Source organism: Dufourea novaeangliae, unplaced genomic scaffold, assembly GCF_001272555.1.
Source record: "Dufourea novaeangliae isolate 0120121106 unplaced genomic scaffold, ASM127255v1 scaffold167, whole genome shotgun sequence".
NCBI classification, from domain to species: Eukaryota; Metazoa; Arthropoda; class Insecta; order Hymenoptera; family Halictidae; genus Dufourea; species Dufourea novaeangliae.
In genome coordinates, this window is record NW_015374041.1 from 32,149 (window position 1) to 47,617 (window position 15,469).

A 15,469-nucleotide genomic window follows, 5' to 3' on the forward strand; every position below is an offset into this window, starting at 1 on the left:
TCACATGGGAGAGAAATCTAGAACTGGTTTTCATAATGATACTGTCGAGGAAGTAAGAGAACTCGAGAGATAATCCGTTTACTCGCGTGCATGGATGTGGTTATGGTTTATTCTAGAAATTGGCAGGGAGCCATGGTCGTAGCACTAAACTTCTCCCGGAATCGGAAGGCTGCTACAGCAAGTTTCGCAGTACAGGATGTAGAATTGGGAACAATGTGGAACGTCCTCTTCCGCCAATTTCTTTGCAGTTCTCTTATCGTTGTTGCCAGTAGCCTACATTTCCATCTTACCTCCCCTACTACCACCTTCTTTCTTCCTCTCCCTTTCATTATTTTTGTCCTATTTTTTCTTGATACATATTATTTCTCTGTTTACTTTTTCACTTTATTTTACTTTTTCTTTCACACGTAATATTGTATATGTACAATATACATATACAATGTAATATGTAATATGCACGACCAAAATACAGTTTCACGATCGGAATATGAAACTTTGCGAAACATTCATCACAAGGAAACTGATGTAATATGTATACAATGTACATATTACAGTCTATTGTCCCTGAAATTACATAAGATATATAATATAATAAGTATTTAAAAAAGTGTAGGTTATACATAATTGTAAGCTAATCTACCTAATTGTGATTTCTGTTACGTGAAAGTTCATATGTATGTAATATGTAGATCATTTTCACCGGTTTGAATAGATTCACACAATTTTTTGAACTCTTAAGCATCTGCAGCATATTTAGCGCGAGTATAACGACCATAAATATTATGCAGTGGATCAGAAAAGTCTCCGTACATCATACTTCTAATATTTTAACCCTGTATAATATTATAGATATTATACAGAAGTATAAAAACGTATAGCGTCTGGAATATATATGATTACATTCAGGGTTTTTGTGCTAGCTCTTCCGTGTAAAATGAAAATGTTATATTTAGATTTATGACTGAGTAGCCACATACCAGATACTTTGATCCTTTGCAACATAGAATTTGGCACATTTTCAATTATCAGTTGTACTGATAAAAGGTTTTATTCTGGCTACACGACCATAGTAACCAACTTTTCTACTAACACTGCAAACACTTTCAGGTACAATGGACTCTAACTATATTGCCATGGTCGGGAGTGTAGGGGAGTAAAATGGCAATAAGTTCAAAGCCCCCTCCATGCTAAGTACTATCGTCATAGCCTTGGCCTCAGCGCCTGCGCAGAAGCTGGTTCGTGCTGCTGCGTCGACGTACGCAATGTGGTGGGATAGTGAATTTTGTGTGCTCGAAAGTACGTGTGAAGGGAAAATGGCTCACGTGGCAATATACACTGGGCGCCAAAATTAAAGCATCACTAAAATTTGCCGAAAATATTGGTCATTTTCAGATGCCTATATCTTCGCGAAAAATAGCTATAAAAAATATTGTGACAGAGCATTTTGTAGCCCGAAGTTTCTAGTTTTTGAATCGGGAATTCAAAAATTATTTTTATGTAGTTTGTTCCTTTTTTTTAAAAGATGAAGCGCAGTAAGCGAATGTTAAAAAATGTTGGTCAAGTTTGAGAGGATGCATGGGCCAAATTAAATTTTTTCTGGTAATTCCAATGGAAAACTTTTAAAAAGCAAACATTTCTCTTTAATTTCGTTTTTTTAATTTTGTTGTACAGTTTTTATTGGCCGAGTTATTCGTCATCATATGAGAAAAGGTACTTTCCACTTTGACCACCTGTAACTTGCGAACGCATGATCGTATAGAAAATTCCAGAAGTGATTTGGAAAGCTGAGAGATTTCTCTTTAAAGACCTTTAGTTGCCAATTTGTTGAAATTTTTTTTCGTCGTCTACAGTCCATTTCAAAATAACGTAAAATATTGCATAATTACCATTTTTCACAAAACACGATGCCATTTTAACAAAAATTGTGGAATCTTCCAGGTGTCTACGTTTTTTTAAAGTTAAAAGTACACGTAACCCCTGTACCAAAGGCCGCATTGATCAGATTTTTTTTACCCTGTGCCCTCGATAGTGAAACTTGCGATACAGTCTGAAAAATTGGTGAATGACTCTTTTGCGGCACGTTTCCTCTTTAAAACGATTTCGCAGCGTTTGAACTGTTGTGGTCTGTGTCTTCTTAGTTTCACTTTATTTCAGAAGAAAGTAGAGATGTCAGAAATTTAGCAAACACATTTTTAAACAATCTCTTCGCAATGACAAAAGGTGCACAATACTGCCGGCATTAGCATTACCTAAGGCGTACCACGAGGAGGTTTCACTGTCGGATTTACGCTTCACTGCGTATGTACAAGCATGGAGAGATGAGACCCTGTGGTTCGTCACTCCCACAGTATTTTTTGACTCCAAACTCACTCTCCGATGCGTGCGTGCGTGCATGTATGCGTATGTTGTGTTTAATAATGGGTATTACCGCCTCTCCGGTTGATTACTTCTTTTAATCGTTTGCGCATATTAATGCACCTCCGTATGATTGACTGTGGTATTCTTCGCCAAATTTGGCGGAGGGCGTGCGCTAATTGCCCTAAATTCGCCAAGTCTGGGTATTGCTGTCGCAACCGACGCCCAAGAATATTCCAAACATGTTCAATGGGATTTAAATCTGGGCTCACTGGAGGATGGTCAAGAACTAGTATTTGATTTTCTTGAAGAAATTGTTGCGTATAGCGTGCAACATGGGGCCTTGCATTGTCCTGCATAAGCAGAAAGCGGTTGCCCATACGCTGACGCAGAGGGAGCACAACGGGGCGCAAAATCTCGTCCACGTACCGCATGGCGGTCAAACCACCACGTGAAAGAATAACTAGCGGTGTACGTGAATACCGCGATACTCCGGCCCAAACCATAACGGATCCCCCATGGAACGCGGTGATCGGCCTTGTATGATTGGCATCGTAACGTTCGCCACAACGACGCCAAACATGTTCCCGTCGGTCGCTCCCTCGTAGGCAGAATCGGGACTCGTCTGTAAAAAGAACATTTGTCCATTGACGCTGAGACCAGCGTATGTAACGACGAGCATAAGCTAAACGCTGCCATCGATGTCTAGCAGTTAGCAACGGGACTCGTACCGGGCGCCTCGAACGTAAGCCAGCCTCCCTCAATCGACGCCTCACGGTGTTGTTAGAGATCGTGCGTGGCGGGTTTTGCCTGCGGTTCGAAATTTGTTCCGCAATAGTGCGTGCGATAACAAAGGGTTCCCGAAGAGCACGTCGCGTAATTGCTCTGTCGTCTCGAGAACTGGTCGCGCGTCTGCGTCCTTGCCCCGATCTACGGACATACTCCCCAGTCTCTCTAAATCGAGCATAGACACGGCTCACAACTGACTGGTTTACACCAAGAACATTAGCAACCTGTCGTTGGCTGCAACCTTCCTGCAAAAGTGTTACCAGTCGACCAATTTCGTAATCAGAGAGATGACGTCTAGGCATAATAAAGTGCTTAAAGAAAGAGAAAAGGTGTGAAAAATTTGCTAAGAAAAAAATTTCGATAGGAATAAATAGAGGAGGAAACTGAAGGATTTAATGGAATTGCTAAAAAGAAGAAAAAAAATCCGTGATGCAATTACTGCAAGACCAGTTCTAATGAGTACCCACCCACACTCGCGGTTCGTCTTATCAAGTTGGGGCTCGCAAGCCTCAACTGTGAGAATCGTCGCGGCGCCGCGGCCACCTACAGACAGTGCGCAGTACTAACGTTACAAGCCAACGTCTCGCTGGCAGATGCCAAGGTACTCATCTCATTACACAGCGAGGAGATGCAATGGAAAGGAAGAAGTTCGGTAAAAAAAACCAAATTAAGTTCAGTAAAAAAAAAGAAGAGTGTATCTATCGCAATAACTAAGAAAGGGTAGGATATGCACACCATCTGCACCCTCTCGTCACTTCGCATTGTTCACTTTTTGTCATTGCGAAGAGATTGTATAAAAATGTGTTTGCTAAATTTCTGACATCTCTACTTTCTTCTAAAATAAAGTGAAACTAAGAAGACACAGACCACAACAGTTCAAACGCTGCGAAATCGTTTTAAAGAGGAAACGTGCCGCAAAAGAGTCATTCACCAATTTTTCAGACTGTATCGCAAGTTTCACTATCGAGGGCACAGGGTAAAAAAAATCTGATCAATGCGGCCTTTGGTACAGGGGTTACGTGTACTTTTAACTTAAAAAAAACGTAGACACCTGGAAGATTCCACAATTTTTGTTAAAATGGCATCGTGTTTTGTGAAAAATGGTAATTATGCAATATTTTACGTTATTTTGAAATGGACTGTAGACGACGAAAAAAAATTTCAACAAATTGGCAACTAAAGGTCTTTAAAGAGAAATCTCTCAGCTTTCCAAATCACTTCTGGAATTTTCTATACGATCATGCGTTCGCAAGTTACAGGCGGTCAAAGTGGAAAGTACCTTTTCTCATATGATGACGAATAACTCGGCCAATAAAAACTGTACAACAAAATTAAAAAAACGAAATTAAAGAGAAATGTTTGCTTTTTAAAAGTTTTCCATTGGAATTACCAGAAAAAATTTAATTTGGCCCATGCATCCTCTCAAACTTGACCAACATTTTTTAACATTCGCTTACTGCGCTTCATCTTTTAAAAAAAAGGAACAAACTACATAAAAATAATTTTTAAATTCCCGATTCAAAAACTAGAAACTTCGGGCTACAAAACGCTCTGTCACAATATTTTTTATAGCTATTTTTCGCGAAGATATAGGCATCTGAAAATGACCAATATTTTCGGCAAATTTTAGTGATGCTTTAATTTTGGCGCCCAGTATAGTTAGAATCCACTGTACTATCTATTTTCATATTATAATGTACTTTCATCATTTCTGCCAGTCGTGGATCATTATTTAGTGGATCACACCTAATTGTTCGTAGAATAGGACTTGTAGTGTGTGACTTTACATTTTTTGTTTAGAATAGACTCGGTTTCACTACATGTATTCCTTGAGAATATATTGCACCAAAGAGAGAAATTTTTCCGTTGTATAAACAACTTTTCTAAGCGAATGACCTTCTTCTCTCAATTTGACAGTTTACTCACAAATTGCAACTGGTATTACCAGTATGGAAAAAGTACTTTCTGCAATCTCATTTCTACTTGCTTGCAAGCGAAAAACGATTATAATTCGAATTTGCCTTTTAAGCATTCTCTGAACCTTATTTATAATCTTCTTAGATAGTATACGGAGACTTTATTCACCGTAATTTTGTTAAGTTTTGAATTGAAATTTTATCAACAAACTACACGTCTGATTCACACAAAATTTAGTATAACCTTACAGTATAATTCCTTAGGAATTGAAAATAATACAGACCTACATGTCTTACTAACATTTATTCCAACCATATTATTCGGGATTACAATATTGAAAGTATGGTGTACGAAGATTTTTTTAACTCACCATATGTAAATCGTGGTAATAATGACAAAAATAAGGGGAAAAATTTAATCTCAATCTCTGCCACAGTCTTTCCGACCAGTCTGTTTTAGTCATTTTTGTTATTTTTAATCAATGCTTCATTATTCCGAGTGCTTTGTATAAATATAGGTTCAGGTTATTACTCGCAACGGTTCGAAACAGAACACAACATAGCCAGATGGTAGAGACGAGAGAATATAATGCCGGTGGTGGGGAATTTGCTTCATTCGCCCAGCTTCTTACTCCCTTGCCATTCGCTTACGACCAAACCAAGGTCGTCGCGCAACGTATTATATGTATATCCACCAACCGGAGTGTAAGTCAGTTCAACCGTATTGGCGGACCTCTGTTTCAGAATGTTATTAATATACTTCATGCCGGATATTGTTTTATTCGTCCTTTTTTTGTACACGTAATATCAAGTAATCTTCATAGTTTGTAAGCCGATATACCATTTAAATTGTCTTGTTATCAATTGAACCGTGTGTGTCATGTAGTTCGTAATACATCTATTTAATTGTTTCCTTTTTGTAAAGAATAAGGGACAAGTGGACATAACTTTTAGATGTTGCGACATTATTTTTGTACATGTCTGTTAATTGCATGTGACATGTCCAGTACACCTTCTTCGGTTGAATTTCGTGGGGTCGTAAATCTGTCTATTTCATTTCCGAAGTTTATTCTGAAATTTCCTGCTTCTTTGAGTTGGTCATCAAATCTGTATCCGAAAATCTCGAAGCATGCGAGATTATTTACAATAATTCAATAAGTCAGTTTCGGTTATTCATGAACTTTTACTTTAAACCCTTTCATTATTTGTTATCGGAACTATCCAAATGGTTATAAATAATATTCATGTATCGCAGTAAGATATTCTATACTCTAAAATATTTTTTATCTACAGAAGACAGTTGGATCGAAGGTGTAGTTTTACAATTACAGCAAATATCTGATTGCGAAGCATAAAAAGGCCATCGTAAATAACGAAACAAACTAATTGTACTTCCGTGAAACTTAGTATGCAAATTAATATGTTACATGATTTCTACACCAAACTATCTCTTTAGATTTCTAACGTAAAATGTAAAAGTGTGTAACAGTAGGAACTTATCATTATTTAACTGTATTTATCGTAAATATGGAAAATTCAGGAAAATAGGTTCAAATGTTTCTGTATTCGTCACGCAAGTGGTAAAATCCATTGTAAGAGCATTCGTACTGCTTTTTGTACCTTCTTCCACGAAAAGGAATTTCCGTATCGGATCTGAATCCTATCGGGGCCCGTAAGAGATAAGAAATCACCGGCTGATTGCCGTGTTCAGTACACGCAGGGCCGTCGAACTGTTGCCGGATATCCACGAGCGTTCGTAATTTTGGCGTAATGGATGCGAAAAAAAGTACAAGAATAACGAGGCTCGTAAAACGTGGGCTCGCTACGGCGCTCGTTCGCGAAACCGTTAAAATACGACGACAACCGAGAGAAAAAGGTGTAAAGAGTCGCGCAGCCGGACCGAAGAGAAAATAAAGGTGGCAGAGTCGTTGTCGAATAATGGTGGGCGCACGAGTGGCGAACAGCATTATTAACGCCGATAATGGCCGTTGGCGCATTTAGTTAAACGTCAAGGCTCGCCCCAGAATTTTTCTATTGCAATCACTCGAACGTGCCATGGCTGCTACAATGCCCAGTCCTTCTGATGGCATTGTGGTTTCAGCTCGCTTGAGTTTATACAGGGTGTTTTATAAGCGGCTATCCCCATTTCGAGGATCAACATAGTCCCATTCTTGTACATTCTCCATTTTCTTAAAGTTTTAAAATTTCTTTGGCTTCCAAAATATTCTTTATATTTTGCTTGTCACAGACCACTCTTGTTTTTTTCACTTATGCTTTAATGATGAAATGGAGAATTCTTTAATAATGATTCATCGTTATTCCGATAAATCACCGGTTTAACAGTGAAATCTGGTGATACATAAAACAACGTTTCTTACGTCGAATCAAATAAGAAGCATAAAACCTTTCTTTAGATCTATTGAACAATAGATAAACAACTTTTATTATACAAACAGTATTAAATTATAAACTGTTCTAGGTAATACATTTTCGATAATTTGTGAAAGAATGTCTTAATCAAATATATACCCATGCCGCATTAGTGTAACAACAAAACATTTGAGAAATCTTTCTTCCATTTTGTGTGCTTTGGATAGCTCTATAAATTTGTCTTTGCGTCATCTTATTGTACCCCTTGTAACACCATCGTAATAAGCGTAATTACGTATTGTATAAGTTTGAAAACTGCGCAACTGTACTTGATGTGATTTGTGGGACACTAGTATGGGACACTAGTATGGAACACTGTACATACTACGGTATACTAATAAGTAAGCATATAAAATTGCTTTTTTTTAATATGGCATCTCTTTAATATAATTTCTCTGTATTCTAATTTTTATGTCCATGATATTTGGATATTTCTACTGTTTGGTAATGCAATCTAGTTCTTCTAAATCGTCACTATGTATTATGAATCCTCTGTAACAGTTTTTTTCATACTTCTCCCGTGTCGTCTTATAAATAAACAAAAAGGTGTTTGTGGCGACTAATCAAAATCAACTGTGGTATAGACTATGCAACTTCATTCCATGTACTTTCAGAATTCATCAGCGTTTATCAGTTCAGTATAACAATTATTTCTGTAGGTACGTATAGTACCGTAAAACTAATACTTCCGAAAACGCGTTTCATGGAAGCGATTATATCAATACTTTTCAGAAGTTTTTTTAAACAAATCTAAATAATTGTTAGATATAAGTACAGTAGACTTACAGTAGACTAGTAACATGATGCTACATGAACGTACTTACTCATTCTAGTCATTAAATGCAGCAATTAAATGGTTCGAAGTGGAACCAAAATCAAATATAATTGACTTACAATAACTAAAAAATTTGAATGAAATCACATTTGTATAATCTTTAAATCAACACAATCAATTGGTTTGTAATTAATCAAAAATATTTCGTCCACCATAATTAATATTTTATTTTATGTTATTGTTCTCTTTACATTATTTCATGTTCTATATTTTGTATTATTTTATATCTATAAAATAAAAAAATATATTTATGTTTGTGACGAAGTGAATGAAAAAGAATTAATTCACTAAACATTATAAAATCATTGTTTTTGTAAAATCGTTTCCGAAACAAAGGTTTGAAAGTTTAGTACATATAAGCAGAATAACGAGTAAATGTGTGATTGAATCCATTTATCTGAACGTAAGCTCCGGTTATTTCAGCGAACAGTCATACTATACAACTTAACTACTAAACAACTTTTTCCTTAGCGAAAATGTTATCTGAGGCTTTGTTAACGAGATATTAACGAAAAACCGCGACCAAACAGAGCGCGAGTTTGCCAGCCGAGTTCCCGCGCTAGCGGTGGCTACGCGCTACGCTTGTACTACGAAGCTCCGAACAAGTAGGTCACCATGCATCGCAGGAAACCGCGTATAATAATAGCAAATAAACAAGACGTAACAAATAAAATCATACCTTTTATCATCTGTCGTTTGTTATTTAAAGAGATTAATGAATGAAACGTACATGTAGGCAAATTATGTGTAACGTAAAAAGACGAATATACATTTACTTTTTTGTAAATTCCTTTTTACGAATTTGTAAATTTCCTTTTCGAATAACGTGTGAACGAAAAGGTAATGTAACAGAATGAACGAGAAGTGATCGTAATTCGGTATTGGTATAAAAATTCGTAGTTTAATAACGGTCAACAATGTTACTGATAATGAATAAGTTTCTTGAAAAAGTCCGAAGAAAAAGTTAGGTGCAGAAACTTGCAGAATTATCGTCGAAAATAAGCCATAGCTTACACATAATTTGCCTACATTTACGTTTCATTCATTAATCTCTTTAAATAACAAACGGCAGATGATAAAAAGTATGATTGTATTTGTTACATCTTTTTTATTTGCTATTATACGCAGTTTCCTACGATGCATGTTGATCAACTTGTTTGGAGCTTCGTAATACGAGGGTTGCCTCTTATATTTCGGGAATGGGCGATCCTAGTGCTGCCATCTGGAAACCGACGTCTCTGTCGTAAAGTTCGACTTTTTTGTCAGTATTCGTACTACGAACGTTTTGACGTACAGACGCTATTTGTGTTGTTTACAGTGACTCGAAAAATTTATCTCGGCCAAAAAATGGAGTTAACTCGTGAACATTTCCGTGCGATTATTTTTTACAATTTTCGACGTGGATTATCTCAACAACAATCAATCGATGAACTTAATTCGACTTTTGGCGATGAAGCACCATCAAAAACCACTGTATATCGGTGGTATACCGAATTCAATCGTGGCCGTCGTTCGCTCAGTGACGAATTTCGTGAAGGTCGTCCAAAATCGGTCGTTGTTCCAGAAAACATTGATGCTGTACGTGAACTGATATTGCAAGATCGTCATGTGACTTATCGTGAGATAGAGGCATCCTTGGGCATTAGTGGGACCAGCATACATTCAATATTGCATAAACATTTGGCCGTCAAAAAAATATGTTCGCGTTGGATTCCACATAATTTGACAATCGCTCAAAAAACGGCTCGCGTCGATTGGTCGAAAGAAATGCTAAAAAAATACGATCGCGGTGCTTCAAAACATGTCTATGACATCGTAACAGGTGACGAATCATGGATCTATGCGTATGAGCCCGAAAGTAAACAGCAGTCGACTGTATGGATCTTTCAAGATGAGCCAAATCCAACAAAAGTTGTTCGCGCACGAAGCACTTCGAAGCAAATGGTCGCCTGTTTCTTCGGAAAAACCGGGCATGTAGCAACTGTACCATTAGTGCAACAGCGAACGATCAATTCTGAATGGTACACAACCATTTGTTTACCAGAAGTCTTCGAAAAAATAAGGAAAACCAACCGCCGAAGACGGATCGTTCTCCACCAGGACAATGCGAGCTCTCACACATCGGCTCAAACGAGAGACTTTTTGGGAACTGAAAACACCGAATTGATGGGTCATCCGCCGTACAGCCCTGATTTAGCACCCAATGACTTCTTTTTGTTTCCGCACATCAAAAATAAATTACGAGGTCAACGTTTTTCGACGCCCGAAGAAGCGGTTAATGTGTTCAAAATGCATGTTTTGGAGATACCTCAATCGGAGTGGAAAAAGTGCTTCGAAAATTGGTTCAAGCGCATGCAAAAGTGCATCGATCTTCATGGAGAATATTTTGAAAAACAATAAAGCCATTTACGATGATTAATTTTTGTTTTTTTTCTCTATTCCCGAAATATAAAAGGCAACCCTCGTACAAGCGTAACGCGTAGCCACCGCTAGCGCGGAAACTCGGCTGCCAAACTCGCGCTCTGATTGGTCGCGGTTTTTCGTTAATATCTCGGAAACGTAGCCTCAGATTACATTGTTGCTAAGGAGAAAGTTGTTCCAATTCACCCCCCGAGTGCCCCATTTCCGGATCGGAGGACATTTTTGGAACACCCTGTATGTACCTATATCCCCTGACGGGTTCAAATAAATTGAGTTTTAATGTACTCCTTTGGAATGCTAAGAAATTTGCATTTCAGTCAGATTTATTCGCAGCAAAAGAAAATATCGAAGTTAAGTATATTTTTCGGCGTGGTGAGCGCATGTACCTTCTTGAGAGCACCCTATACAACCGTTGCACGACCAAGAAATAGAGGTCCTCGAGGGAATCAGAAAGGCCACCTGTGTTAACGATCACGGGAAGAAGTACATATTATGTATATGTATGTAGAGGGAAACGGTGTGAGGTCGGTAGGGAGACGCACAAAGAAACTCTTAAACTTTCGGCTGCATGCGTCGCTTTCTGCTTCCTCGAGGGACACTCGAGCAAGGAGAGCAGGTTCCCGTACGGTCCGCCATCCCCGACGTTTTTATGCCGGCCACTTAGCTACCGATACGAAACAATGCTACACTCTAGCGGCGTATACATAACAATAACGTCGCAGAGCGGTGAGTTTAAATGGTGCGTGGCTCACTCCTGATCAATTGTTACCATCGAACAGCGATCCTTTCGGTCTTTCTCTCTCGTATTTAGAGTCATTGTTCCCCCTTCTTCCTTCGTAAGTGAACGCAAAGTGGCGAACGCGATTCGCGAGCCAGGCTCCACTATCGAAACATTTTTAATACGCTCGACTTACTTCTCTCTTTTAACCACTTTGTTCGTTAATCGTTGCTCTGGTCGCGTGGTAAACGGAACGAAGCTTTTGTTAGGTCACTGGCTCACCCGCCTTGACGTGTGCTTTTGGAGACACGAGTTTTGGCGTGTTTCTAGTTGTTGCTCGGTCAGCCGTGTGTGGATTTCTTTTTAACACTACTTAGTAGAGCATCAACAGAAAAAATGAATTGAACCATTGAACTATTAACCAGAACTAGAGTACGAATACTTTGATCGTTCCGTAATTGTCATAGAACCTTGATTGTTGCATGAAATGATCGAGACAAGCAATCATATGTTTGAATCTCACATTTTTGTTCCCTAAGGCAAAATTGCGACTCGGTGGTCGTTTTAAGGGGGGGAGACTCCGTGGCCCGTGAGCTGTGTCCGTGCGTTCACGCAAGCAACGCGAACCGTGTATGTATACGCGATGCACGAGAGAGGAGACAATCGATTTTGTAAATTCCAACTTCTGTCTCAATAATTGAACAAATGAACTTTTCACGGATATAGAACTCACGGGTAGACTGTTGCATTCTTACTACATAATTATAATATATCAGCTAGTAAGCAAAAATGAATAGTGTTATGTATGAGAAACACTGCTTTAGTCAAAATGATACAATAGACCGGATGACATCAGACCCATAGGCTTGTAACGTTTTGACCTGAGGGCTGGGTAATAAACTATATGCAGTGCGGGTCTATTTTCTTTCTTAAGTGGACGACTGACACTCTCGGTCGTGCCCTTACAGATTTTTCCTCACTTCGAGTACGATTTCCAAAGCGTTAAGACGTCCTTCCAAGTCAAGAAATAAAAGTAGTAGAAAAAGGATTTATAGTATTTACTATTTGTTTTAACCCATTTCCAATAGGTATATATATGGGCCCAGATCGCGTAGTATAAACATAGATATATAAAAACTGTATATTGTGATGTATAAACGATATTTAAACTTTTGTTATAGCATAAGTGTGATACATTTAGTTACCTTTAGTTTAGTGACATTTGTTTTAGAATTAAGCGTTTAGTGCTTAAGTGTAATAATCAAAATAAAACAATGGAAAACTTAAAGGTAAAAAGAAACATTAACCCTTTTAAAGGCGAAAGATACAGTGTTTGGGAGTTGAGAATACGTGCATGATTAAGTGAAATGGACGCTATTAAAGTTATTTACGATGACATTCCTGAAGTGTTAAGTATTGAGTGGATAAAAGTTGAAAGAGTTGCGAAGAGTGTAATTGTTGAATATTTAACGGACTCATTCTTGGATTTTGTACAAACTGGAAGAACGGCGAAGGAAGTCTTAAAAGGCTTAGACGCAATTTATGAAAGAAAAAGTCTAGCAACTCAGCTAGCATTAAGAAAAAAATTATTAAGTCACAAATTGCAAGGCGATATGCAATTAGTGAAACACTTCACCATTTTTTATGACTTGATAACAGAATTATCAGCAGCAGGAGCAAGACTGGAAGAAATTGACAAAGTATCACACTTACTGTTCACTCTCCCTGCATCGTATGATGGTGTGATTACGGCAATTGAAACTTTGTCAGAAGACAATCTAACAGTATAGCCTTCGTGAAGACAAGATTGTTGGATCACGAAGTAAAATTAAAAATAGAAAATAATTGCACAAGTGCAAAAGTACTTCACGCACAAACATATAGAAAAAAATATACTGAAAATCCAAAAGTATTCAAAAGGAATAACATGAAACAATTTAAAAATTATAACAATAAGGGACAGATAATGAAGTGTCATCATTGTGGGAGACAAGGTCACAAAGTAAAGGATTGTTATTATTATAAAAGGAACCAGCAACATAACGAAGAGAGGAATAGAACAGTGCAAACTATTCAAATTGCAGAACCAAGTGGATCGCAAATGATACTTCTGGCTTTGCTTTTATGGCAGGGAACCATCGAATTGAAGCTACAAATAAATTAACATTTTTACTAGATTCAGGTGCTTCGGACCATATTATGAATAAAGATAATTTTTTCCCGAGTTATATTGTGTTGCAACCGCCGATCAAGATAACAGTTGCCAAACATGGGACCTTCATAACAGCAATGAAGAAAGGACAAATCAACGTCATCAGTAACGTGGGAATTGAGGGTGTACTGGAAGACGTCCTTTACTGTCCAAATGTTCCGTACAATCTATTGTCTGTACGAAGAACGCAGCAAGCAGGGTTATCCATCACCTTCAACCAGGAAGAAGTAAAAATTAGTAAGAATGGTAAAACGGTGATGATTGGTAAGCCCTTAGATAATTTAACAGCGATTGATTTTAAAATTAATTTAAAAAGGGTATACGATAGAAATTCTCAGGTTCACAATGCCATAAGTAATAGTTATGAACTATAGCATAAACGCTTAGGCTACATTGGGAAAGCTAAATTTTTAGAATTGAAAAATAAACAAATGGTCGATGACAGATTATATTGATAAAGTTATACCTACAGAAAATTTATGTGAAGCTTGTATAAATGGCAAACAAGCAAGGTTACCATTTGAGAAAACCAAAGATAAAAGTCGTATAAAGCGACCATTGTTTATTGTTCATTCTGATGCTTGTGGTCCTATCACTCCATCTACAATTAATAATAAAAATTATTATGTATTATTCATAGATGAGTTCACTCACTATTGCGTAACATATTTAATCACCTATAAGTCACATGTTTTTTCTGCTTTTCAAGATTTTGTGGCAAAAGGTGAGGCTCATTTTAATTTAAAGACAATTAATTTATATTCTAACAATGATGGAAAATACTTATCAAACGAGATGAAAGACTACTGCGTGCAAAGAGGTATTAGTTTTCATTTAACAGTTCCGCGAACCCCTCAATTCTATGGTGTTTCAGAACGAATGGTTAGAACAATAACCCAAAAAGCACGCACAATGATAAGCGGTGCTAGCTTAGATAAATTGTACTGGGGAGTGGCAGTGCTTACTGCTACATATTTCATTAATTTAACCCCGTCTAAAGCTTTACAAGTAAATTAAACACCATTCGAGTTGTGGCACGGTAAGAAGCCGAAAATAAAATATTTAAAGGTTTTCGGTTCGACCGTTTATGTACACAATAAAATCAGAATGACCAAATTTGAGGAAAAGTCATGGAAAGGAATTTTAATTGGCTACGAACCGAATAGTTATAAAGTGTGGGATGTGGAAAATGAAAAATTTCTAGTAGTTAGAGATGTAATCGTAGATGAATCAAATTACTTGAAAAATCGACCAGTAATGAGACCTGCAAGGGCAGACAGAAACATCTATAATGAAACTGATACATCTGACATATAGTCAAAATCAGTAGAAATAGATGAAAAGTCTCATAAATCTGATAATGATAAATCAGATGTATTGAAGTCGAGTGTAAAAGTAAGTTCTGAAGTAAAATTAGGGGAAGAACCTAATAAATCTGTAACTGAAACAGATATGCAAAGCAAGTCTTCATCTGAAAATAAAAATGAAAAAATACAAGAGAATTATGAGCCTAGAAGGAGTGATAGGATTAAGCATCGTCCTCCTGTGTCATATAATGAGAGTGACACACAATATGACCTTCTAATGTGTGCACAATCATTTATTAGTCATATTCGAAATTCATATGACGAATTTAAATAAAGGGAAGATAAAATTAAATGGGAACAAGCAATTAATGATGAAGTAAACTCGTTATTAATTAATAAAACTTGGACTCTGGTAGAGAGGATTGTCTTGAATACGAACATTGTCGGCTGTAAATGGATATTTACTATTAAAAATGATGAACACGG

At 37.3% G+C, this 15,469-nt stretch overlaps 1 protein-coding gene across 1 annotated transcript; it reads left to right on the forward strand.

Annotated features, from left to right (window-relative positions):
* The first annotated feature begins 9,672 nt into the window (after positions 1–9,672).
* LOC107189533 (histone-lysine N-methyltransferase SETMAR-like) lies at positions 9,673–10,725 on the forward strand. The gene has a single exon (XM_015578093.1). It carries the CDS (start codon positions 9,673–9,675, stop codon positions 10,723–10,725), a length of 1,053 nt encoding a protein of 350 aa, XP_015433579.1.
* The last annotated feature ends 4,744 nt before the right edge of the window (positions 10,726–15,469 follow it).